The 27,054-nt window shown below is 43.3% G+C and overlaps 1 protein-coding gene across 2 annotated transcripts in view; it reads left to right on the forward strand.

Annotated features, from left to right (window-relative positions):
• The window catches only part of RUNX1T1 (RUNX1 partner transcriptional co-repressor 1), a 167,450-nt gene extending 145,683 nt beyond the window's left edge, over positions 1-21,767 (forward strand). For both annotated transcript variants that reach the window (XM_030304070.1, XM_030304071.1), the window contains exons 10-11: positions 4,096-4,286; positions 17,695-21,767. In XM_030304070.1, the coding sequence (XP_030159930.1) occupies positions 4,096-4,286; positions 17,695-17,970 (467 nt within the window). In that variant the 3' untranslated portion in view covers positions 17,971-21,767. The remainder of the gene's footprint in view (positions 1-4,095; positions 4,287-17,694) is intronic.
• The last annotated feature ends 5,287 nt before the right edge of the window (positions 21,768-27,054 follow it).

The following is a 27,054-nucleotide window of genomic DNA, read 5'->3' on the forward strand; positions in this document are numbered from 1 at the left end:
TGGAAAATACTACTTCTGCAAAGGATCACCTGGGTGTTGGGCTAGGAACCCTATTCAAGGAGAAATAGTCAAGGGAAAGGGTCTCTTTGGGTTGTGATTTGACCCAGCTGTGTCTGTAGTTTTTTTGCAGCTTGTTGACAATCTGATCATTTGGCTCTTATCCAAGACTTTTTATAGCTTTCTCAAAGAAATACCTGTTTTTGTAAGAGTGGTAAGGAGTGTCCAAATCTGATAGTATTCTAGGCTTCGTGACTTAGATAGAGAACCAGAAAACTCTCTTGCATGTCTAGTATACAAATCAGACAGATCATTCAGTTTAAAGGTTAAATATATATGTTGCTCAGCTGCATAGTATAATTAGATTTATAGAATCACCCCTAAGATTTCTTCGTGGGTCACAGGATACTCCCAAGCTGTTCAAATGTGCTGAGTGTCACCTGTCTGGAAAAGGAATGGCTACATCTTCTTTCTGACCACTTTTTCTTCCCCAGTTTTAAGCTGTCAGTGCAACTTACTCCACTAAGAGATATAAAGAATTGCCATTTTGGACAGCAGAAGGATGACATTTTATGTTGTGGGAGAGAGTCTTTTCTCTGTATTTGCCTTATTTATGTGTCTTTAAGTTAAATCCGTGATCGTCCATAAAGAAAAATTGACGGTAAAGTCTTGTGTAATCCAAATTCTTTTTCTGTGCTATTATCTGCTCAAGTCTTTGTTTGACTGCTATTAAGTGAGAGCAGATTTTTCTGAATAGACCACCGTTGTGGGAAAGTCAACTTGAATAGCTATGCACAAAGGAAGTCCTACCATAAGTGGTAAGCAGTGGAAGCAGATTCAAAACCGCACTGTATATTTTCCACGTAATCAGGTTTTTAAAAAATTCAACATGTCATAATCTATCGAGTCCCCGATTATTTTTCCTCACTGTTTTGTGGGTTCCTGAAACTAATTCTGTATATATTTGACATGGTGGGGGCTTCACGAGGAGAGAAAGAGCAATACTTTTATCGTATAAACATTTTTTAGATGTGCCTGTATTCTATTGTAGGTTTTCCATCTCAAATATGACTTAGGAGTGATGTCGATTAAATTTGTGTTCTTCTCACAGCGGTATCCCTAATCTGCTGCATAAGAACAGTGTGGGGATAGTTTTCCATGGATGGATGCTAATATTAAGGAGTATATTAAATCTCCAAAGTACAGGTGGCAGTTTCATCTGGAAATCTTGAATAACTACTTACAATATTTATCTTTATAGGCTTCTTGAAAAGCATTTGTGGTGTTCATAGTGTCAAGGCATCCAGCATGATGAAAACACCAAGGGCAGAATGTAACATCTGCAACTCAGCTTGTTACAATTTGAAAGCTTTTCCCCCCAAGATTCTAAAATTTGCTGTGGGCAAAATTTTTTTTAGAAGAAAACCTACAAAGTGTATCTTTGCAATCAAAGCATTATACATTACCTTTATGGCAAAAGAAAGTAAATAAAAGAAAACTTAAAGCATTTGAAAAATATCAAAGGGGCAGAGCTCTCAATTCAATGTTGTATAACCAGCACATCCTTTTTCACAGAAAATTATAATTGCACAAAGTATATCCTGTGCATGAAAGTATATCATATAATATTTAGCACCATTTTATTCTGAAATGATTTGAGACTTGCAGAAAAGTTGCAAAAAAACAGTGTAAAAAATTCCCTTATACCTTTTACCCAGTTTCCCCTATTTTACTGTACTGGCTTTAATATCTTTCTTTTCTTCTTTTCTTCCCTCCCTTTTTTTCCCCCTGTTATACGTATTTTTTCCATCCATTTGAGAGTAAGTCGCATACGCGATGCCCTTTGACCCTAAAGATTTTAGTGTGTATTAACTGAGACCAAGGGCATTCTCTTATATAACTATAGTACAAGTACCAAAATCAGGACATTAACAGTATTTAACTCACAGATCTCATTCAAATTCCTCATGTTGCCCCAGTAATAGTTTACAACGTAATATAACAATATACATTATTTGAATATTTGGGATCCTAACAAATGTTGAAGGACCCATCAATTTTCTCCTACAATTAGTATTTTTTAAAAGCAGCAGCAAAAGCAACAGAACACGCTCTAAAGGTATGAAAACTCTTCATCAAATTGGGGAAAAAATCCAGCATAAAGATGGTTTTCAAGTCACAACCGAGTGTTTTCTTCAGTATATTTCTTTTTCAAACGATCAGTGAATGTTTGCAGTTGGTAATAAATATTCAAGCACCTTGCACATGTCCTACCAACTCTCTTTGCTGATCTGTATATGCCTGTGGGATTAGAATAGGAATGCATAATTTAAATATAAATTGCCTGATTTGCATACACAATTAGTCAAGCTACAGCTTTGATCGTAAGCAAAAATTATTGTCCTGTATTACCACTTAGATAGAATTTTAATTCACCTTGAATATTCAAACTAAATTAGACCCTGGCTGTATAGTTAGAAGGGCAGTACTTCCCTGGTCCCCCAGGTCGTTTACGGTAGAGTAATAAAGGCATCTTTTCACCTCCTGGTGAAGAACGTGCTTCCAACTCTGTGCAGTGCTCTGTTTCTGTCCAGATTTTAAATGGCATCTCTCTTAAAGCAACCAACAAAGGCTTAACATATTTTAGTTAATATTTCCGGTCTGGATCGTTCCCTTATATTTTAGTTTTGTAAAAACATAGGAGACAGTAAACTGCAAGTGAAAGGACTTCAGATATAATGTTGTTAAAGGGACAGAAGCTACAAAAGTCATGACAGCTAATTAATAGTGGAAGGCTTTTGATGATCCTCAAGTCCTGGACTGTAGATGTGTGGAATAAACCACAGACGTGTAAGAAACCATAGGAGTATTTGCATCTCTTACATTTTTAATCTACAGTAAAACATTTTTATTAGGAATCTATGTTTTTAATTAAACAGAACATTTAATTAAGGTGCGTTTTAAGTGGGTGAAACAATTAAGTGCAAACACTTGAATGAAACATGTCATAATTAGTTTTAATAGAGTGTTAATTGGTACTAGGTTTGCCAAGTTAATAATTACTGCTTATTAAATTTTCAATTAATCATTGTCATTTTGCTTTGAATAAAGATGAAAATTAGATAAACTAATTTAGGGGGAGGATATTTTCCCTTGTTAATTAGAACAGTTAATTTTTTTTAATGGAAATTACTTGTTTTAGTTGTCAATCTCATATTGTACATTAGTCAAATCTTTGCACCCTTTCCACAGCCAAAAATAAAGAGCTAATTTGACACCTTGCAGGTTTCCAGGCAGGCCTGATTGTTTTGGCCTCTGGTAGGGTTCAATTACATTTGTCTAGTGCAACAGTTGGTTATGTGAAGCTGTGTATGTGTTCAATTGAATAGATGGACAACAGCTTAAAATATGGAAATGAGAAAATGATTTTTAAAAATCCCTATAATTCAGTCGGTACAGACATATATGCACATTACTCAAGAAATGACTTAAGAAAAAGAGAAGCTGGATCATCTGTTTCATCATGGATTGTCTTTACAGGGTCTACACTGTCCAGTTGCCATCTGAATGCCCTTTCACTACTGTGCTGTATGTTTCACCAGCAAAATAATTGTTAGCACTTATACGTGTAGATGCGTAAAGTCCATCCCCTTCCTATTTTTGTTTTGAAAGCTTTACTCATGCGCTCCCTACGTGCATATTACCACATAGCATTGTGGCAAACCACCTTAATACAGATGTCCGAATTATCCAGAAAGGTTTCTGGTGGTCGTTTTGTCCTTTAACTCTTTACGTTTGGTGTCATAATCATTTCTGGAGGTACTGGTTTGGTAGAAAAGTGGTAGTGATGCTACATTAGTTTAAAAAATATTCCCAGACATGCAAGTTAAAGGGGAAAACAAAAAATCTCACTCTTTGTTTTCCTAAATGAATTTCCAAAATCTGCTGGCTTTTTAGACAGCCAGGACAACTGCCCAATACCTGGGATGAGAGTCATGCCTGTAGACTATAGAATTCTGTTTACCAGCGATCAGTATCCAAGGTCCCGCGCTAACAGGGAAATCTTCTCTTGTCCCGTGTGGCCTGCCCCGCACGCAGAGGAGGCGGTCAACGAGGTGAAGCGCCAGGCGATGACCGAGCTGCAGAAGGCCGTGTCTGAGGCCGAGCGGAAAGCCCACGACATGATCACGACCGAGCGCGCCAAGATGGAGCGCACGGTGGCTGAGGCCAAGCGGCAGGCGGCGGAGGACGCGCTGGCCGTCATCAATCAGCAGGAGGATTCGAGCGAGGTGAGGTGCTAGGGGGAGTTTCCAAGGCACGCAGGGCGTTTCCGCTAGTCCGAGCGCTTGCTTTTGATTCCAGGAGGTCACAAGTAAAAGCGGGTACTGGCTTTTAGACAAACCGATCTGCAGGGGCAAAATGAGAATAATCTGGGTGGGGGCGGGGGGGGGGGGGGCCCAGCACTTGTGGAATCCATCAAGAGCTGATCAAATGTTGTCTAAAAGAACAACTCTGCCAAGAAAAGGTTTTTAATATATTTGGTGGGTAATAGATTCAAGTGAAATTCTCATAGCTTCTTAGCACTTGGCTGTGGGCACACGTGTATGTCAGTGTGTGTGTGTGTGCGCGCGCACGCGTGTGTGTGTGCGCGTGCGCGCGTGTGTGTTTGGTTTCCTTCTAATACAAGGGGTTTTTTGTTTTTGTTTTGTTTTTTATAAATTTTTTTCAACGTTTTTTATTTATTTTTGGGACGGAGAGAGACAGAGCATGAACGGGGGAGGGGCAGAGAGAGAGGGAGACACAGAATCGGAAACAGGCTCCAGGCTCAGAGCCATCAGCCCAGAGCCTGACGCGGGGCTCGAACTCCCGGACCGCGAGATCGTGACCTGGCTGAAGTCGGACGCTTAACCGACTGCGCCACCCAGGCGCCCCAATACAAGGGGTTTAATAGAGACGTCCTGTGCAAATGTGCTCTCCCAAGATATGACATGGCTGGGATCACAGCCACCCCCTTAACCATTGGTCCTAAAGTCCAGCGCGAAAACAGCACCTGCCTCAATTCAACGTTTCTGAGAGATCTTCTTTCTGCACGATCTGTTTCTCCCCTTATTTGTAATAACCATTATGCGAGTCATTTCATAGCATAACATCACAGTCGTCACAATATCATTTGGTATTATTTCAGCATATTAAAACAGACACACGTACACATAGCCCACATGGCTCAAGGATCTGGGAAGTAACTAACACACAGTACCTAACAACGCTATTTAAAATAGAGCCCGTAACATCAGAACAACGTAGTGATGCTTCGCATTAATGAATGCAGTGCCACAATCCCCACCACCCCGCAGTAACTTTAGATAAAGAGCTGTAGTGAGCTAGTCTCACCAAGCTGAACTAGCAAGAGCGTCAACTGATAAATCAATGGTCTCCTACAATACATATCTATAATTTGTGAGGGAGAGTAAGAATTTAATTTGTACCAGGCTTCTCTGTAGATGAAAGACCCTGCGGGAATCACTCCATGCCCAGAGTTTCTATTTAATGTGTAGCAGATGAATAACAAGGGGACAAAAGGAATTGATTTTCAACATTTGAAAGTTTCTCAGGAAAAGAGGGACAAAGAGAAGTTTATCTACCCTTTAACTGCTGACTTTTCCGTTGTCGAATTAAGCTAGACATAAATTCAATTTTATTTGGCATCTTGTGGCTAAGATATTTAAGGATCTTGTTTTGTGTGTGTGTGTGTGTGTGTGTGTGTGTGTGTGTGTGTGTGTGTGTTTTAAATGTCTATTAACATGTTTTGGAGAGAATTTGTCCTGCTCCATTTAAGTTAGTAATACCGTGAAGCATGGTTGGTGCCTTCCCTAAAACATTATCACTTTCACAAGGACACATTAGGGTGGTTATGTATGGTAAGAGTATTTTGTAGGCCACTAAATTCTAAAGGTAAATGTTTAAGAAGAAATTGAGAACTAAGTTTTTATTTGGCAAATAACAATGCTGTATTCCTTTAGTGTCTAAAAGCTTTGTGCTTTCATTCCTAATACCCAGAAAAATATGTGATCTTGACGCTAACATTTAGCATTATAAGACTATGGCAGGGCGCCTGGTGGCTCAGTCAGTGAAGCGTGTGACTCTTGGTTTTGACCCAAGTCATGATCTCACAGCTTGTGGGTTCGAGCCCCGCTTTGGGCTCTGCGCTGACGGTGCAGAGCTTGCTTGGGATTTCTCCTTCTACCTCTCTCTCTACCCCCACCCAGCTTGTGTGCTCATGCGCTCTCTCTCAGAAAATGAATAAATAAACATTTAAAAAATTACGGCATATCGGCCAGTAGCTGTAAGTAGTAGATAGGATAGAATACCCTGGATATGAATGATCTTCTGTAGCAGTTGTTTTTTTTTCTTTCTTTCTTTTTGGATCTCTTAGGAAACTTTAATCTAGAACTGTCTTTAATCTGCAATATAGCACTACCCTTGTCTTAAGCGACATGTTGCCAAGCCTTTCAAGGTAGACTCTGCTAGGAGAAAGGGCTTGAAATTCAGAAGACCAAATATAATTTCTGGCCCTTTCTCTTACAATTCTGTGGCTTTGAGAAAGCCACCAAGCATCTAAAAGCTTTGGTCTTCTTACCGTGTTGTCACTATGAATGAAAGTGTCTCCTACAGTGGCCAGAACCTTGAGACATGATCATTTTATCATCTTGCCGGTGAGGAAACTCACCTGACATGGCTAGGACACAGCAGAAACAAAGCTGGAACTCATGGCATGCTGTCAGTCCTTATGGTGTTCCGTAGCTACAAGGATCTTTCCGTAAGGACCAGTAAGGTCATTTTTGGATGCAGATAACCTGAAAGGCAACTTAGGTCCGATTTCTTCTTTTTAACCTGCTGTACCTCTTTCAAGACTTGGAGTGGGACGGAGGGCTTGATCCCTCGAATAATTGAGTTTCTTTTCTTCGAAAGCAATGTAAACACAGTCCTGAGAATAGCAGAGCAAAAGATGGAAGAGAGATCCATTGGAATGAAGCTGAGACCCCTCTAGACTGGGACAGGAGTCTATAAGATAAAGATGGTTCGACCAAGGACTTGACAGAGAAGTAAAGGTTAATCCAGTAGCCCTAAATTAATGTTATGAATTCTCCTGAGGAATGACAATGTCCAAGAACAGTCTAAATGCCTGGTGGTAAGTTTAGGCAGCTCTATCTTTTGCCCACATTTATAGGTAAATATTTTTATTTCCCCCCTCAGAAATCCTTCTACTTTATGAGGGTGACAAAACTTTGAATCCAGCATGTTATTTTTCTCGACCCTGCTCTTCCCTCACATGAAGAAATGACCTTTTCATAGAAATGACCTGATAGAAGCCACCCCAGAAGTGATGTTTGCAAATCACCTCAAGTTTAGAAAGTTCCCTGAGTCCCTCTGGGACTGAACCAGAACAACTTTGGCTTCCTTGGGCTAGCGTAGAGCTCCCTATTCCAGCATTCAACATGGTTGGCCCCAGGGTGGGAATCTGTTAGGCTGGGACTGCGTGGCCCAGCTGATTTGCAAAGACAGTACAGGTACTTCTCAGAATTCTTTTCTGTTGTTCTAGGCAGGGGGGTTTCTTGAGTTTTAGCCACTCAACCCTAAATAAGACCCACATAGTATTGTGTTTTAGAAGTTTGATAAGTTGTTCTTTGTTTTCTTAGAAAAGTACATAAGAGGTCTGGCCACCATAGTAATTGGTTGGAGAAAGAACATACTCCCATTAAATGTAGGAAACATTGATTTAGAAACTGCACTAAGAAATTAATGGGCATTTGTTGAAAAAAAAAAAAAAAAAGTCATGTTTGTGACCTGCCCAGGGCAGTTTGTTATTCAATACATATAACTCTAAATCACTCACATCCATGTTTTCATTTATTCTTTTTTTTTTTTTAATGTTTATTTTTGAGAGAGAGAGAGAGAGGGCACAAGTGGGGGAGGGGTGGGGGGCACGGGACAGAGGATCTGAAGCGGGCTCTGTGCTGACAGGAGAGAGTCCCATGTGGGGCTTAAACTTACAAACCGTGAGACCTGGACCTGAGCCAAAGTCGGACGCTTAACCGACTGAGCCACCCAGGTACCACTCATTTATTCTTTCAATAACCAAGTTCTGAGCTTTTATTCTATGTCAGGGATGGTGCTAGGCACTGAGGGGACCTCCGCTTTCATGTTGACTACAGTTCATTAGAGGAGGTAAATCGCTAACCAAATATAAGCGTCTTGACACGTTTAGTGTGGAAGCTTCCAGAAATTAAGTTCCTTTCATCTGATATTTAAGAGGACAATAAGGAACTGGTCAGCGGCTGCTCTCCGTCTCACTGCACCCTCCATGACCTCATCACTGTCTCCCTGGGCAAGGGGCATGTTGGTGCCTCTGTGCAGGAAGAAGAGGACAGGTGGGGAAAAGAAGCTCTGCCAGGTTTTGAAAACCGGAGGGCTATGAGAGTGTTTTGGAAGGATCACTCAGGCTGCCGTGTGGAGAGAGATTAGAGGAAACTAAAAGGAGGGACCAATCTGTGTGAGGAGGCAGATGGGGATGAAGATGGTTGGTAGTGGCTCCGGGGGTGGAGAAAACTGTAGATGTTGGCTGGGAACCCTTGAGATAAAATGGGCAGGATTTCATGACTGGTTGGCTGTCAAGGAAGAAGAGGGAGTCCAGAAGACGGGGTTGGGAAATACACATCAGATAATCCTACTTGGACAGTCTTCAGAAACTTGCTGGCTTTGATCTGCCCAAGGTGGTGGGGGGGGGGGAGTTTATTTGGGGGCGGAGTGGGAGTAGGGGTTTGGTAGAAGAGGGAACCTTCTTTATTTTTTGTGCATAAACAACACAAGTTAAAAAATTTTAGGAAGCTCAGATCAGTTACTGAATCCAGCTAGACAGATTGTCTCTGAATCAGAAAGGGTAAACAGAGCACAAACTCTTAAATCATGCTGTTTAATGTGAAAATCAGGATAGTATATAAAGGTAGGGTACAGGGTGGCCATACCTCCCAGTTTGAGTGACACAATCCCAATTTATCCCTGTTGTCCCCTGTGATTACTGAGTGGTCCCTTTTATTCTCAAGTGTTCTGGTTTATATGATGAATTATATGGTCACACCACTTGAAGGCCATTTTCAGGCGATTTGATGGTCCTCTTTAGCTAGCAAAGCTCAGAGACAGGTGCTTGGGGCAGAAGGAATCTGAGAGGAGGACCTGAATTCTGGCTCCAGCTCGTTAGCATATCAGGCGTCCTTGGGTGGGTCATTTCACTCCTGTCAACCTCCATTTCTTCTTAAGGAATGCGATGTTACTTGCTTACCTCAGAGGGTTGTTTAGAAGTTTTTGTTTGGTTTTGCTTTTTATTGATGGTTGACACACAACGTTTAGATTTTTTTACACCTACATTTTAATTCAAAGTGTTCCGAGAGCTGTAACGCAAGGCATCTTTATCAACTGATACTTCCCACGGTCCTTCATCACAAGACACGCTAAACTTTCCGATTGCCACAAGGCTTTTTCTCCCTTCTCTCCCTTAATTTGAAGTCACCCCCTATTACAGACATTACCCATGTCTTACGTAGATCACAAATGATCTAGAGCATCCAAATCTGTAAAAATGCATATGTAGATAATATAAATGCACAAAATAGTATTCTCCTCCTCAGAGGAACTTCGAGAAGGAATCTGAGCTCCAAATCAGAAGAACAGATCTCTAGACCGAGTTTCTTCTGAGCTATTTGTGTTAAGGACAGATGCCCATGTATGCTTCTTTCTATGATTTCAGTGTTTCTACCTGTTTTCACACATGAACAACGAACCTAATGCCCATTCTGCTTCGGAAAACTAGTGGTTCTGAAAAAGTAGGCAGTAAAGAATGGAGATGTTTCTAGAAAGAGGAGACAAGGATTGAAAATATGGAACTGGGGAGAAGAGCAGGAGGAAGTGCAGAGTCAGGAATAAATAGGCACAGGTATTACCTGTAGGAGGGCCATGTGATTTATCATCCAGACGGGGACTCTTCCGAGTAGAAGGGGACTCTTCAGGGTAGAAGGGGTGATTCCCCACCAGGGCCGGCTGTCCTGGGTGCCCCGAAATCCCGGTCAGCATAGTTCAGGGGCGGGAGGTGGGGGTGGCGAGGAGGCAGGAAGTGTGTTTTGCCTGAGGTGAAATGGGCAGACCTACAGCGAAAGTTTAATTCTGCACCTGGCCTGGTTAAAAACTGCCTTTTATACTTTCTGTGCTTCGGTGCATTTAGTCTTCCTATGAGTCCAGGTAGAGTAGAAAGTGCTGTTGTCCTCGTTTTGCAGCCAAGAAAAGCCGAGTCCCGGGAGGTGAGGCCTTTGCTCGGGGTCTCAGCCCTAAGTGTGAGCTGGCCCTCAGCCCGGACTGTCTGCTTCTCAGGCCACCTTCTCAATAGCCATGTGATGGGAGTTTTTTCCCTCGATGGCATATTAGTCTATCTGTTTCCTCATTGGACTTCCTTCACATTATTCCTCCGTAGTTCTCTAAGTTTACCTGGGTTTATAGGTAAAGGTATAGGTTTATAATACCAACTGTTATTATAACAGAACGGTGCTGCACTTGGGGCAGACATCTAAGCAATATGATACTTTCTGTACTTTCTCTCTCTTTCTCTCTCTCTCTCTCTTTTTTTCAGTGTATTAACGTTTTGCACCGAGAATACACTGCCAGCATTAGGGTGAATAAAAAAACAATTTTGCCAAATCTTGCCATCTTAAACTCTCATGTTTTCATATTCATGTCTGGTTCCCATACACGTATAGTCTTTTCCCAGTGAACATTGTCAGATTGGGTCGATTTCCAAACAGTCTGCTACAACTCTTCTTTGAGATCCATAACCTATTCTAGCATAGGGGATCGAAGCAATGACTAGAAGTGGGCATAGAACAGAGAGTAATTGTACTGTTCTAATAGTTTTGAGTTTTAAGCCACCAAATTAAAGCCACCACCCCCCTCCAATTAAAATGGCCTTTATTTACTTTTCCTACATAGGTACAGAACTACACAGTTTACATTAACGTTGAACATCTTTGTGGCACTTAAAGAAAAACACTGATCAAATCTTTATACTTTGTATTTCCAGAACCTGCTAAGCCCTGACAGTTTGAGCAAGTCACTCTGAGAGGTTCATGTTCTTTACTCCTTCTAGAAATGGCGGAACTACCCCCAGTGGACCCTGTGCATTAGGTTCCAAATAATAGAAACTCCACCTGAGTGGACATTGTAGAATTAGTTACCATGTAGTTATAGCACAGGAGTCTCTCAGCATGGTTCTTATAAGGCCGTCATGATCCTGTCAGACCCATCAATCCCGGAACAGTTTGGAGTTCTCTGAGCGTAAGCTATGATTCCATGTTACAATAAGGTTTTGTTGTTGTTGTTTCATATCAAAAGGCCAGGTGTTTGCATCCATAGACTTTCACAGTATAGTGGATGGAGCACTGGACCTTGAATGGTCTGCATTGGCTTACGTGTCAGAGCTTTGGTTTTCACATCTATAAAACTAGCATAATGTTTATGTGACTCAATTTGTAAGGTTGTTGAGAGATGCAGAGTAGATGTATATCAGAACCAAGCCACCTTCCAAGTGAGCAGTGTGTGTGTGTGTGTGTGTGTGTGTGTGTGTGAATGATAGAGAGAGATGAAAAACCAGTTAAGCTGTTCTAACAGGGGCACCTGGGTGGCTCAGTCGGTTGAGCATCCGACTTCGGCTCAGGTTCCCATACAGGTATAGACCGCATGATATTGCAGTCCGTGGGTTTGAGCCCCGCGTCGGGCTCTGTGCTGAGAGCTCGGAGCCTGGAGCCTGCTTTGGATTCTATGTCTCCCCCTCTGTCTGTCCCTCCCCTGCTCATGTTCTGTCTCTCTCTCTTAAAAATAAAGATTAAAAAAAAAAAATTAAAAAAAAAACAAACACAAAGAAGCTATTCTAACAGAAAGGGCAGGGAAGGAACTTGGATAGTAACCATAAGCTTGAAAACCTGGGAAGAGAACCCACGGAGGCAAGATCCATGGGGGTTGGCACTGAGTTGTTGCAGGGGCTAAAGAAAGAGGAGTTTCTAATAAGATGACAAAGTCTTGAACTTGAGTGTCGCCAACGACTAAAGTAGACCACACCAGAGAATCAGGTTTAGGGAATACTGACCTGGGTGACAGGAGCATCCTGGTGGAGCTCCAGAACCAGCTCAGGAAGGAAATTAAGGGCTGGAGAAACAGGTTGGAGTATCGTTTTCTTACAGCTGATAGTTGAAACCATGAGGGCTGACAAGGGAGAGCGTAGGAAGCGAAAGATTTTCTTTTCTTTACACCAGCTTCCCCCTCTTGCCAAATATTTAGAGGGAAATGAACAAACAGAAGAAAAAAAGAGGTACCAGTGTAACAAACAGAATTGTAGTATATCAAAACAAAAGTTAGAGGGAATTTCAACTAGGGGAATTCAAAAAGGAGGAGTGGGGAAATAAATGGCCACTAACGGTGAATCTGTATAAGGTCTGAGGACAGTAAGGGTACAGAAAATGTGGTCACTGATGAAGTGTAAGGAGAGGTAAGCTAATGTTTTTTCTACGATGTAGCTGTCAGTGCCTCTGGAGGGAGGCATGGGGCAATGAGCTTTCTAATTCTAAAGATTGTGCTGTGGGAGGATTGTAGATAGTTTCTTCCGGCCAGTGCCGGGAGGTGCTACTTCCTTCCGTTTTATTCAGGACTTTCTGAACATCAGGCACTGTGCTTAGCACTGACATCCTCCTGAACAACATGCAGTAATTACTCCTGTGTGGCAGGTACCTCCCTGAGAGGTTAAGAAACTTGCCTGTGGTTTTAAGGCCACCAAATGGCAGAGTTGGAAGTAAGACCCAAGACGGGCTGACTGAAGCCATTCAAAATTGGCGGCCATTTTTCACTGCACGCCATGATACCTTGTCTTTGGTGCGCTTGCTTCCTGTGCCAGCCTGTCTTTGCTTTTAGCAATTGAGCACCCTTCCTACCTGATTCCTGCTAAAACAGGCTCTAAGAAGTACGTGAAATGGACTGAGTGTGGCGCTTTGGGAAATGTGTTTGGTTTGCAGTCCAAAGACCTGGGTGAATCACACCTTGGCTGGGTAATTTCATATTTGTGTGACTTGAGGCAAATCATTTACTGTACAAGTTACTTATTCTTTGGGCCTCAGTTTCCCAAGCTGCAAAATGTTTTTGAAAGTGGTTTTAAAATGTACAGTGCAGTGCAAATGTAAGATGTGATGATCCTACTGTGGATTGAAGCCCGTGTGTGGGAGAGTTCTTTACATGTGGGGAATTTTAATTGTAATCATTCTACTTCATTCATTGAGCATCATTTGCATGTAGACATTTTCTGGAGACTTTTAGGTGAGTACAGACCTGGAGAAACTTAGAGCGATCAGGAGACCATGTTTTGTTTCCTGGAAAAGGAATTTCCAACAGTAAGAACCAGCAAGGATATTATTTTGCAGGTGGGGCTATGGAATACCATTCTCTGTGTATCTAAAATAAGAAGAAGGAAATAATTTTGTTCTTAGGGAGGAAGAGAATTGCTGGTGTGGAACAAAGTAGCAGCAATCTTTGACAGGCAGCAATGGCATTAAAAAGCTCTGTTCATCATTTCCCTTTCCATCTGTAGTATTAGCACACTTAGCAAAAGGGAGGGTTGTATTCAGCCTCATTTTCTTCATCTGAGTCACAGCCTAACTTTGGTCTATGGCTGACTCCCATTTTTTGGATGGGGGGAAAATATTCCTTATGCCAAAAAGGGAATAATAATATCACAAATAAGGGAAGACTTTGCCATGAAATTTGGGGAATGAAATTTGCTATGAAATGGTATTCTTGAGCTTTCTACACTGTTCACGGTAATTCCATTGCCAGCATCGTTCTTCAGAGGACTGGAAGGGAAGCTTAGTTATATGATGGATGGATGGATGGGAGAAAGAAAGAGAAAGGAAGAGGAAAGTAGGGAGGGAGGAAAGAAAGGAATGGATAACTATCAGGAAATACTAGCCTGAATCTAAAAAAGCATGCATTGAAAAATATAAAATTAGGTTAAACCATTGTTAATATACCCCTGGGTATTAGACACAATTTGCACTTTCCACCTTTGTGAACAGCAGAAAGCTTAGAAACTTAGAATGATCCAAATTAGGGTACTCACAAGATTCTACACTTTCCACTGTCCCCAGAAGTGTGACTGTTGAGTGGCTGAATGCCCCTGGTCAGGCATCAGTCTTGCAAGTATGGATGAGCCAACAGGAAATTTGGTAGAGCTACCCAAGAGAAATACATTAATGGAAACTGCTTTGTCTGTTTTCTAATGAACTTTTACCAAGGAATAGGCACTTTGGAGGTTTTGGTTGTTGTTGAACAGTCGCGCTAAAGTTCCTGCACATTCATTGTGATGCGATGTTAAGAGCAATAAAACTACGTAGTCCCCCTCCCCCCAGCTCATTTGAATTGTTCTTTGTTGTACTTTCCTACAGCTGAAGGTTGTTTCTGTCCCAGGGGTGGGTGGGAAATGAATGGAATCGAACAGCTTCAGAATGGAACTAGAAGTAAAACTCGCCAGAGCTCTTGAATCCTGGGTCAGAACCCGGTGACGCCAGGCAAGAAAGCTCAACTCCCAGCAGCTTTGTGATCCAAAACATCTGTTTCTATATTTGGCATAATTCCACTTTTTTATTTATAAAATTGTTCCCATCTTTGAAAAACACTTTAAAAACTAAAGAAGTTCCCGTCTGTCCCTTCTTTCCACTCCCCAGCACATGCATTTGTAATTACCTGGTTTCGTCTGTGTGTTTAATCAGCTTCCATCGAGAAGGTGGCCTGCATCTGATTTCAATCTGAAGGAGCCATCGAGTGCTGGGCAGTTGCCACCCTCATGTCTGCCAAACTGTGCCTCTGCCAGAAAAAGGATAAGACTCACACCAGGGTATTTCCTAAAGAAGCCACTTGCCTCAGATTAGATGTTTAATTTCCTTAAAATATTGTTTTGGATCCAGGTCTCTGTTCTCTAATTGGGATTTTCTGATATAATTTAGGAATTTTGCTTATGTGCTGAGTTTGTTCCAGGATCCAGCTGGCATCATTCGAAATGCCCAAACCTCAAGGAAGCAAACTTCACTGTGGGCACCAAGCATCATGCCTCACCACTCTGAAGGCTGGGCCAGGCTCACGCTGCTCAGGTCTTTGTGGGATCGTTACACACGCAAAGCGATTGGTTAATTTTGCCAGAGGAGGGCTTCTAGGTCTGGTAGAAGCCTCTAATCCAGAGGTACACATCCCTTGAAATATTTTCCTGGTTAAATTCAATTAAAGGAGAAATAATTTACTTTGTTTTAATTCTTTCTTCCTTTCTTTCAAGTTTATTTATTTTGAGAGCACACACACACACACACACACACACACACAAGCAAGTTGGGGAGGGGCAGAGAGAGAAGGAGAGAGAATCCCAGGCCCACGGTTCGGGGCTTGAACCCACGAACCGAGAGATCATGACCTGAGCCGAAATCAAGGGTCGGAAACACCCAACCGACTGAGCCACGCAAGCGCCCCTCCGTTTTTATTTATAGTAACATCTAAACCAAGTTTCTGAATTTTCCTCAAGTGTGTTCCCTTAAAACACCTCCCACTGACCGTAGTTTGAGATGTTAAATTTTCTCCGCCCTTCTTTGGGCCACAATTTTGTAGCTGAGTTCTAAGTTTCAAACAATAGTTCTAGAGTTTAGAGGCTCCTAGCACTTAAAAGACTGTGGAAGCCCTTTTGTTTTGTTTGTTTGTTTTTTTTAGCAAAACTGGATTGACTGCTAAAAATCCCTTTGTGTATTTTGGACACTGGTAAAACCATACACACCAGGGTCATGGGCTGCAAGAGCCTTTGAAAAGGTTTTTTTTTTTTTTTTTTTTTTTTAAAGATTTTCTTTATTTATTTGAGAGAGAGAGTAGGGAAGGAGGAGCAGAGTGAGAAGGAGAATCTTAAGCAGGCTCCACGCCCAGCTCTGAGCCCGACACAGGACTCAGTCCTACAAACCGTGCAATCGTGACCCGAGCCAAAATCAAGAGTTGGGCACTTAACCCCCTGAGCCACCCAGGCGCCCCTAAAAAGGTGTTTTAATTGTGATACAACCACATACCAGTCAGCTGGGTTGGGGTTACTGGAGTATGGTCGGAAGTGTTGGCAGAAAATAAAACCAAGGAAGGTAAGGAATACAAAAGATTAATGGCACAATGCTAAACTCGCTTGGGAATGGTTTTGTCAGAGGGGCATTTAAAGTTGGCTTCCTGACCTTCTGCCACTTCCTCCAAGGGCCTCCTCCGAGGGCATAGCCCCTCCTTGGTACCTAAGGTCTCTCCTGTACAGTTGCTTTTCTGTCTCTGGTGTGTCTGCGCCCTGATTCATGCTGTGTTTATCTCAAGGTTTAAATCTTAGAGGCAACCTCATTTCTGCTCTCCCCCCTCTTGTGAAGCAGCCCTGGAGATTGCCAGTGGACTCGCCAGGGTCCCAGTGGTTAGTTTCCTCTACTTTTCTAACTACTCAGAGTTGCTGAGGTGAAAGCGCGCTGCGAAGGAACCCCGGCAGCCCGGAAGCGTCGCATGCGAGTGGAGCCATTATTTATTTACCCGGTTTTAGTGTTTCCAGCTTTCAAAGCCAAATTAGATGTAGTCTGATTGATTCATTTTGCAGATATTTATTGAGCACCTGCTATATAGCAGGCACTGTTCTGAGTGCTCAGAGTATATCGGGCAAAAAAAACCAAACCAGCGACCCTCTCCTTCAGGGAGCTGAAGCGAACTAGCTTGTTTGGAGCTTGTCCTCCCATGTGGTTGTTGGGTGCCCCAGAACCTGGTTGCAGTGAGGGAGCGGAAAATAGAATCCTCTGGGCGCTCTTCTGTTGCGTGATGTTTCTTGGAATGTAATGGGCAGTTCTCACAGTTCTTCTGTGATTCCTGCTGGTATCCAGAGGCAAGGAGCTTCTGCCAGGAGCGATATATGTGTGTCTGACCACGGCGGTATTGGTATCAGAGGGGGAAAAAATGTAGAGGCTGCAGTTGTCGGCAGGGGGGAGCAGACTTTAGGTGTTAGAAGATAAGCAAACCTGAAGGGAAGGGATTTTATAGGAAAAACAGAAAGCCTCAACCAGTTCCTTAGGTATACTGGCGGTTGGTAGAAAAGTTTCGGCAATCACACCAAAACCTGCGTCTTCTTTTTCTGTTGTTGTTCTGCAGTTTTTATGTATTCATTGGGAGAAAGACAGAGACAGTGCGAGTGGGGGAGGGGCAGAGAGAGAGAGAGAGAGAGAGAGAGAGAGAGAGAGAGAGAGAGAGAGACTGAGAATCCCAAGCAGGCTCCCCACTGCCAGCACAGAGGCCAACGCGGGGTTCAAAGTCACGAAAACCATGAGAGCAGGACCTGAGCCGAAACCAAGAGTCAGACGCTTAACCCATGGAGCCGCCCAGGCGCCCCCCCCCCCCACCCCCGGCAACCTGTGTCTTCTGTGCACTTAGTGTGCCCACATACACCCGGCCCTGGATCCGCCGTTCTTCCCGTAACGTTCTTGCAAAAGAAGGAGGCAGCGCCGCCTAGCTCGTTGTCAGACTTTGACCTCGACGAGGTGTTCACTGGGGATTTTGCTTTCTTCTGCCTTCTCCCCGCAGAGTTGCTGGAATTGCGGCCGCAAGGCGAGTGAGACCTGCAGCGGCTGTAACACGGCCCGGTACTGTGGCTCCTTCTGCCAGCACAAAGACTGGGAGAAACACCACCACATCTGTGGACAGACCCTGCAAGCCCAGCAGCAGGGGGACACGCCTGCGGTCAGCTCCTCCGTCACGCCCAACAGCGGGGCCGGGAGCCCCATGGACACACCACCAGCAGCCACCCCGAGGTCGACCACCCCGGGGACCCCTTCTACCATAGAGACAACCCCTCGCTAGACGGGAGCTCAGAACTGTCAGAGGAACGACAGCCCAACCGACACGAAACCAATTCTTCATCCTCAGACGCTCAACGTGGTTTTTTTTTTTGGTTTGTTTCTAGATGAACTATCCTATTTCAGTCCTTCAGCAAGAGAGAACCTAACTGTATCTTGAGGCAGTAGTAAAACAGAGGGCCAGTAACGGGTCGTAATGACTTATTGTGGATAACAAAGATATCTTTTCCTTACAGAACTGAAAAGAGAGCAGAGAATATAACCTGAAATGATAGATTTGACCTCCTCCCTGTTATTTTCCAGTAGCTGGGATTTTAAACTAGATGACCTCATTAACCGATGCTTTACCAAACAGCAAACCAAGAGATTGCTAATTGCTGTTGAAAGCAAAAATGCTAATATTAAAAGTCACAATGTTCTTTATATACAATAATGGAAAAAAAAAAAAAAAGAGGAAAACCCTCAAGGGCATGAGCATTGGCTACAGCGGTAGACATTTTAACAAGAAGATGAATGGCGTCCGTGGGTTGCTAACTGAACTTTGAAGACCCGCTACAAAACGCGCAGATGTGTAGCATATTGGAAGGAGACACAGATGTTCGGGGTTTTTTTTTCCTGTTTCTGAAAAGAAATAATAATATCCAGGTCAACAGAATGAAAAATGAAAGATGATTTGCAGTGGGATGTATGAATACAGCAGCAAGAAAAAAAAATGCCATAGTACAAAAGGCTCCTTTATATATATACATATATATATGTATGTATATATATACACAGACACACACACACACACACACACACACACACACACACACACACAGAAGTAAGAGACTCAGCCTGCAGTTAATTAGCATTCTGGCAGCTTTGACATCAGCCAGCTGCCCTAAATAACCCTTCAACGTTTCTTCACTTTTGCAAGGTTCCACAGAGTAAGACATTGGGTCTATTCCAGCTCATTCATTTTGTATTGAAAAATAATTAAAAAAAAAAAAAATGGTGGCTCCAGCTCCAGCCCCTTTCCAAATTTTTCCAACCCCACCCTGTTTGGATTTTTAATTAAAAACTAGTAGTTCTCTTGGTGTTAAAACACTTCTGTCCTGTGAGGTTTCCCAATGGTGTTTTTCTTGTAAATGTGTTGGACAAAGTGAAGATGCATTGTAGTTTAACCATATGCCCACATTTAGTCTCTTTATTCCTAGTTGGTGAGAAACCTGTATCTTTCTATGCTGCTTTTATATCTGTATGTATTAGTGATATTTCTCTAGTAGTTCGGAAAAAAAAAAAAAAGAAAAAAAAAAGACTCTTTTTTTGGTTGTCCTCAAGAAAAGAAAAGAAAAAAAGGCTATCTTTCGGAGCTGCTATTTCACTCTCTTATAGGATTTTTTTTCCTGAAAACCAGCATGCTTCACGGAATGCTAACATATTGGTGTTTTTGTAAGAGGGATGTACATAAATGTATTTTGCACTGTCACGAGACTCCCTAGGCATGCTTTTTTTTTTTTTTTGAGCAAACTCTTTTTAAATATGCTAGAGCCATTTCACCAAGTTTAGCTGTAGCATAGAGTAGTAGTGGAATTTTCCTTTCCTTTTTTTTTTTTTTTTTCCTTTTTTGGAAAAAATCATTATTAGGGACTTTTTAAAAAAAAATAAAATAACAAGATATCCTACTTAAAAAAAAAAAAGACAGTGCATGCATATTGCTGTAAGGTTGTTTAAGTATTTCTAATTTTACAAAAAAAAAAAAAAAAAAGATAAATCATTAGAGCTCCAAATGCTGAGGTGTAGACTGACAGCTTTAACACTGCTGAATGCCAGGTTATACAGTATTCTTACAAAAAGGGAAGTCAGCCAAAGACTGATCTGATGGACCAAAATCGGAATTTTGAAAAGCACCAGTACTACTTTCCAAATGATCAGCAGGTTAAACATGTTCAGCAAGGTATAGTGTGACTCCATTAACCCTTCGTTGTCCAGGGTCCAGACCAGAACTACTTGTTAGTTTTGAAAACAGTAGCCCAGGATGTGGTTGTGTGCTTTAGAGAAAGTCAGCAGTACTGCAGGCTGTGTAGACAACCAAAGTTTTCGAGGCTGGGAAGACGCTTCTCCACACACATACGTACATACGCACACCAGGCATTTATTTAGAAATCGAAAACAACCCGTTGGCTTTGTTTTGGCTCTTCTCCCTTTTTCTTTTCATGTTGTCCTTGGATACAGTTTCACGTGGCTTTTAAGTATCTGCATAGAGGCAATTCTAAATCGGTTTTCTTTGAGTCTCTTAAACCTAACTTTTAGCATTTCCCCCTATATTTTCGTATACAGGTGGGTTTTACTTTTGTTTGGGTGGTATTTTTTTTTTTAATGGCTTTTTAGTTTAGCAAGTTTTGATGAGCAAATAAATGCATCTATCTGCATGTTGGAGGTCCATCTGCCAGCACACCTGCTAAAAGCGAAATGAAAGCACATAACCAGGCTCTGAATGGGTTCTATTTTATCATGGTGCTCCCAGAATCCTTTGACCTCACTCTGCTTTCTAGTCTGCTTGTGACACTGGACAGTCCTTTCTTACAGAGCTATTATATGTTCTAGGCTACGAAGGGTTAAATAATCCCAAAAATGAGGTATGTCATACCCACACGTCTTTATCTCTAGAAGCTGTGATGTATGTGAAACAGCACTGTTATTCTTAACACTAGTGTGTAAAATAAGGATTAGTACAGTACGTCTCATTACTTTTAATTCAGGGCACCCTGAGTGAAAACAAATACAAAAAAAATCCCTAACTCTGAGCTCTATCTCTGATTCCTCTTCCTCCTTCCCCTCTTCCTCCTCCTCCTCCTCCTCTTCCTCTCCTCCTGTTTTGCTACATTCTCCTCAGTGGCAAAAAGTTTCACTCTACCTCTGACAGCATGTATATTTTGCACCAGTAGCTAACAAAACTGGTCTAGTCAAACCAAATGGGCACAAAAGAACCAGGATACCAAAAGTTAAGCTCATACAGCTGCAAACCATATCACTTCTTGGTAACAATGCAGACCTCATAAACCTAAAGAAGAGAAAGAAAAGAAAACTTTTGTTACTTTCCTTTTTTGCTTGTCACTTATATACAGGCTATGTGAGAGTATAATTTGTAGGTATAACACATTTAAAAAAAAAGTTATCTTCATTGGATAGAATTGAATGGTGGTCGCTGATAGGAATAGGGCGTCCTCTCTTATCTCTGTCTCTGACTCTTTTCTCTTTCTCTTTTTCTCTGTCATGAGACTGTGTGTGACAGGGCCACCTGTCTCTTTAATTTCTTTTTTTCTTAACTTTTTTTTTTTTTTTATGTGTAGGTGCATGTCTTGGGGATTTAAAAATTTCAAGGCTGGTTTACTTATGCAAAGCATGCCTACGTCTGGAATACTTAGGGAAAGAAAGCGACTCCATATTGTCCGAATTCCTCAAGGGACAGAAAAAAAATTGGAGACTGTTGAAATGCAGATTTAAAGTAATTTTTTTAAATATTATTTTGGGTTCTGCGACATTATTGTGAAAAATTAAAGTTGTTGTGCAATACTTAATTCAGACATGTACCACGAGTTAATGGTAGACTAACACTGGGGGGTGGGGTCTAGGCATCATGCTTTTGTCAGCATACTCTTGAGCTTTTAAGTCTACTATGTCTGAACTGTGGTTTCTTGTTTATCCTTTTTTTCCTTAGTTGGACTGTAATGTATGGTCTGTCAACCTGTGAATCTTTAAAGTATGATTCAGGTATTGTTGTATTCTTTACTGTGTAATAAAAAAGTTTGAAAAAAACCTGTATTCTCTGCCTCCCTTCTCCTCCGTGTGTGCCACGGCTGCCCCTCCCCCGCCAGCCCCGACCCGGGAGTCCACCCTCTCGGGTGTAGTTCTCCAGCGCGCCTCTGGAACCAGAACTGGCCCGTCCATGATTGGTGCACGGGGAAGGATGTCAGAACAATGCGGAAGTCAGAGTGTCTGTTCCGACAGGGGTGTTACCCAGCCAAGAGGATCTGGAGGTGTGGGAGAACTGCAGCTTTCTGGAGGAGAGGAGACCTTGCTCGGCTTAGGTGAGCCGCTGCATAGGCAGGGCCACCGGGGGCTCTTTGGCTGTATTTTGATGCAATTAGAGACCTCTCCAGAGAGCTTCCTCCCAAACCCGCAAGGCTCTGGCTCTTCACCTTGCTCGGCTCCCGAAGGCACACCTGAATGGCAGACCCACTGGTGCAGAGTGCGCTCCCATCTGCCTCGTCCACCTTCCTTCTCGAATAGAAAGCAGTCAGCGTTTTCGCTCTTGTTTGTGTGCGTTGTTAATGTTCGCTGTGGCAGCCTCCAGCTTTGCTGGGAGGTCGGAATCGTCCCCTTTGACCTGTATTTTCTCATGCGCTAGTTATAAAGTTGGTCAGGAGTTGAAGCCCTACCCCCCCTTCCCCCCCTTCCCCGCCCCCGCCGCCACTCCCAGGAACCCTAATTTTTGTGTGTAATTCTCAGACCCCCAGGGTTTTGGTTTTGTTTTCTTTCATTTACTTACTTACTTACTTACTTATTTATTTAAGTAATGTATGTACTGCATTGTAGCAGAAATTTCTTCTCCCTCTGAATGTTCTCAACTTTGTGGATCAAAAAATAGCTGCAAAGAACAAGGAGGACCGCGCCCCTGCAAAGGGCTGTGTCTGGAGAGAGGGTGTGAAGGTGGATGCTGGTTAAACGGAAGGGTCCTTGGAACCATCCATTCAGTTTCCTCCATGCGCCAGCTGGGCTGGGCTGCTGTCCCAAGACCTGGCTCCTCAAACTGGTCTTCCCAGGAAATGTGGCTCTTCTCACGGTTCGTACTCTAGAAACTTGGTGATGCATGCATGGAAAACAAATTTTAATTACTGACGGACACCTCCAAACCCTCTCATTTGCAATAGGGTTGGCTGCTTAATGACTTCTTGTCACAAAAGACAGGCCAGCCTGACCTAGGTTGCCCGTTCTTAAATGTGTTCATGCCTCTTTTGTTCCTGTTCGAAGTGGGACAGGCCAGGAAACTAGCAGACAAGAACAGAAATGGGACCCATTGAAGTAGTTCCCTTATGAGTAGTTCTGGAAAACACCCTGTGACATTATCATGCAAGTGGGTATGTCGGGCAAATGGGAAGTGCTTTGTAGTATGTATGAAAAATATGAGCAAAATCCAGAGACTTCTAGGTGGTGGACTCCACTTTTTCTAGAAGTGTTAATGATGTATTTGATAACATTATAAAAGAATGTGTCTGCCATGAAAGAACATAGAGCTATTTCTCTGCAATGAGCAAAGGGGCACTGTTCTGTATGGGTGTATATACCCTTACTCCAAGGTGAATAAATAAAGTTGTGTTTGCTCAAATCTGTCCCTGGTCAGTCTGTTCTCAGTCATATTGGGGAAACTGAGTCAGACAAATGCAGACAGTGGTTTTTTGTTTGTTTTCTTTTATTCCCATCTCACTTCTCCATCCACATAAGCAGGGACGTAGGGCTAAGGTAATTACTTTCTTCGCTCTCGAAATTTTCAGGTTCAGGTAGCACTTGTTGAAAACTCTTCGACATTATACATGGGGAGTCACAAGAACTTAAGATCAAGACAATAAAATTGTTTATTCTGGGGTGCCTGGGTGGCTCAGTCGGCTAAATGCCCGACTCTTGATTTCAGGTCAGGTCATGGTGGCATGGTTCGGGAGTTCAGGCCTCGCGCTGGGCTCCGTGCGGGCGGTGCAGAGCCTCCTTGGGATTCTCTCTCTCTTTCTCTTTTCCCCTCCCCCACTCTCTCCCTAAATAAATAAACATTAAAAAAAATTTTAAATGTCTATTTTACTATAATCAAAATAACATTTGAATGGGGAGGAAACTCCCGATGGGTAAGAGAAACAATATCTGCTTTTAGTTCTTCATGCCAATGTTCTGTTGCCGGAGTTCTGTACTCCACGGTCAAGAAAGATGAATGATGCAGGGGGAACATGAGACAGTGGGGAGAACACAAACTGCCTGGACGCCGTGGCAGTCCCCACATAAATCAATGGCAACCGGAGCCCTTTTCAGTGCCTCCTGCGGGGCCAAGCACCCAGTTAGCACTCAATAAATATTAATTGTAACTACAACTGTGAGTCTGCAGCTAGAATAAGGCGGTGCCAGCTACGCCCAAAATGAACAAATCGGCTGGAGGAACGGAGAGCGAGGGAAATGATTTGACCGCCTGTAGGCGTGAAGAGGGAAGATCAAACCATGCGCAGCTGATCGGACGGTGATAAGAGGCCGTGTGTGACCACTGCTCACAGGCATCGGAGGACGTAAATGCCAAAGGGGTGAGGGAGGGAACAGTTCGGTCCGCTATGTGCCGGGATGCCTAGGGTGATTGGTGACAAACACGCAGTTAATTGTTACAGTTCTCCCTTAGTTTCTTCGTGTGGGACACCACCAGCAAGGCGTTCGAAAATACCTTGGGATTTCAGACCGAGATCAGCCCACAGTGAAAACTGGCGTAGCCGGGGCCTCGTAGGCGCTGGTCTGACCACTTAGGGCTCTTCTAGGATCTGGATTCCCACCTCTGCCTCGTTTGCCTTGGGTTTCTTTCCTCTCTTTAGCTCTCCCCTCTCCTCTCCTCCATCTACGTACAACAGACATTTTTGTACTTGGAAACCTCTCCCTTCCTTTATCTTCGTGCGCACTTCATCGGACCGTGCTTGCCTTCCTCGTAACACCAGGAAGGCTCCCCTGTGAAGCTTATGCTAAGCGGAGAGCAAGAGGCCAGCTCACCCTTGTTCTCTCAGAACCAAAGCCTAGGCGACATGGCCCCCAGATGACAGCAATTCTGACAGCAACTTGCTGCCCCCGAGTCACTCCCAACAGTGCGGAGACCTCCAAGAACCAGCGGACAGCCTTAGCCAGAGTTACTTTCTGGCCCAGAAAAACACGTAACATAAGCAGTCATGTTACGATCAAAGACTACACCTCACTTTGCTCGAGCGCGTCAACATAATCCACCAAGCCACCTAAGAGGAAGTGGGGATGGTAATGTAGACATTGAGGGGGAGGGTGGGGCGGGGGAGACTAGGGAATGTGCCACATAAATGTTATGTGGTGGGAGCCGAGAATGAAAATGAACAGAATGTGACTACGATAATACTTCCTATGCTGGGGTTCAGCAAATTAGTAGCATATATTTTCTTCAATATACAATCATGTCTCAATTACTGAGAGATTATCCCGTCTCTCCGGGGAGTTCTCGCTTCCCATTACCCTCTGCAGTTCTCATTATTACTATTTAAATGATTTCTGGCAGATCACCACAGCATTGAGCCATGGGCTTTCTGAGCTTGGGAATGAAAGAGGTTTCTCTTTAAAAAAACGAACAAATAGGGGCGCCTGGGTGGCACAGTCGGTTAAGCATCCGACTTCAGCCAGGTCACGATCTCACGGTCTGTGAGTTCGAGCCCCGCGTCAGGCTCTGGGCTGATGGCTCGGAGCCTGGAGCCTGTTTCCGATTCTGTGTCTCCCTCTCTCTCTGCCCCTCCCCCATTCATGCTCTGTCTCTCTCTGTCCCAAAAATAAATAAACGTTGAAAAAAAATTAAAAAAAAATAAATAAATAAAAAATAAAATAACGAACAAATGAACAACAACAAAATAAACCTCCGACAACCACCACCACCTCGGGTGCAGGGAAAGTTGGACGTCAATAAATGCCTTCCAAATGTTCTACTTCGTTGCTTCAAAATGACCAGGGCTGTCTTGGGGCTCCCGGGTGGCTTCGTCAGTTAAGTGTCCGACTCTTGGTTTTGGTTCAGGTCACGATCTCATGGTTTGTGAGTTCAAACCCCACATCCGGCTTCCTGCTGACAGTGCAGAGCCTGCTTGGGATTCTCTCCCCCCCACCCCGCCCCTCCTCACTTTCTCTCTCTGTCTCTCTCTCAAAAATAAATAAATAAACTAAAAAAAAAAAAAATGGACCAGGGCTATCTAAAAATTGATTTCTGGACCTCCCTGCTGACTGACCTACAGAATCAGATTCTCTAGGGACACGTTTGTCAATAAGACAAATATCTGTCCTCCGGGGGCTTATATTCTGGTAGAAGAGAAAGATAAACAAATAATTAGATAAATATTTAGTTACTGATAAATTCTAGAAAGACGCTTACAGCAGGATAGGACCATAAACAGCGATGGGCTGCATTTGCAGGTGGGTGGCACAGTATTCTTTAGGTTGGCCACTCCAGGAAGGCCACTCCACGGAAGTGACATTTAAGAAGAAACTTGGATGTGGAGTGAGCTGCGTGAAGACCTAAGTGGGGAGCATGCTGGTCAGGCACAGGGAACAGGTGTGGGGGCTTCCAGATAGACGTAAGCTGGAGGGCTTGACAAACTGTTAGTGGTAGGATGTGTCCGGGGCAGGAAGGCTGAGATCAAGTTCAAGTTAAGCAGGAGTCAGGTTCTGCAGGGCCTTACAGGTTACAGGAGACATTTTTTTTGCTTTCTTGTAAGCAAGATCTGTAGCCACATTTAGGGACACCTGACAGTGACCGTGAAGTCATGGCGATTCAGTGCTTAGTGCGGAACTACACCTACGTGGCCAAAGGGCGGGGCCGGGACAGTGGTCACCACAGAAAGGGGGCAGAGGCTGCCCAGGGTTCCATACCAGTTCAGCTAATAACTCAGTGTGGGGAGGTCTGCGTTTACTTCAGGAAATGCTCTCAGAAGGAGCAACACAGGAATGAGGGCAAGGAGATGCCACCGTGTAAAATAAGGTGTGAAGGTGCCCTGGCCTGGATGCATTCCCCTCAGACTGGTGTGTTGAAAGCTAACCTCCACGGTGATGGTATTCGAGGTGGGGCCTCTGGGCAGTGATTAGCTCACAAGGATGGAACCATCATGACGGGATTAGCGTTCTTAGAAAGGCAACTCCACAGACATCCTTCGGAGCTTCCACAAGAAGGTGAGGATAAGCGTGAGGCCCAGAAGACGGCTCTCATCTGATCGTGACGACACCCTGATCTTGGACTTCCAACCTCCAGAACCGTGAGCATAAATTTCTGCTGTTTATAAGCCCTGATCTTGGACTTCCAACCTCCAGA

The sequence above is a fragment of the Lynx canadensis genome, chromosome F2, assembly GCF_007474595.2.
Source record: "Lynx canadensis isolate LIC74 chromosome F2, mLynCan4.pri.v2, whole genome shotgun sequence".
Classification (NCBI taxonomy): Eukaryota; Metazoa; Chordata; class Mammalia; order Carnivora; family Felidae; genus Lynx; species Lynx canadensis.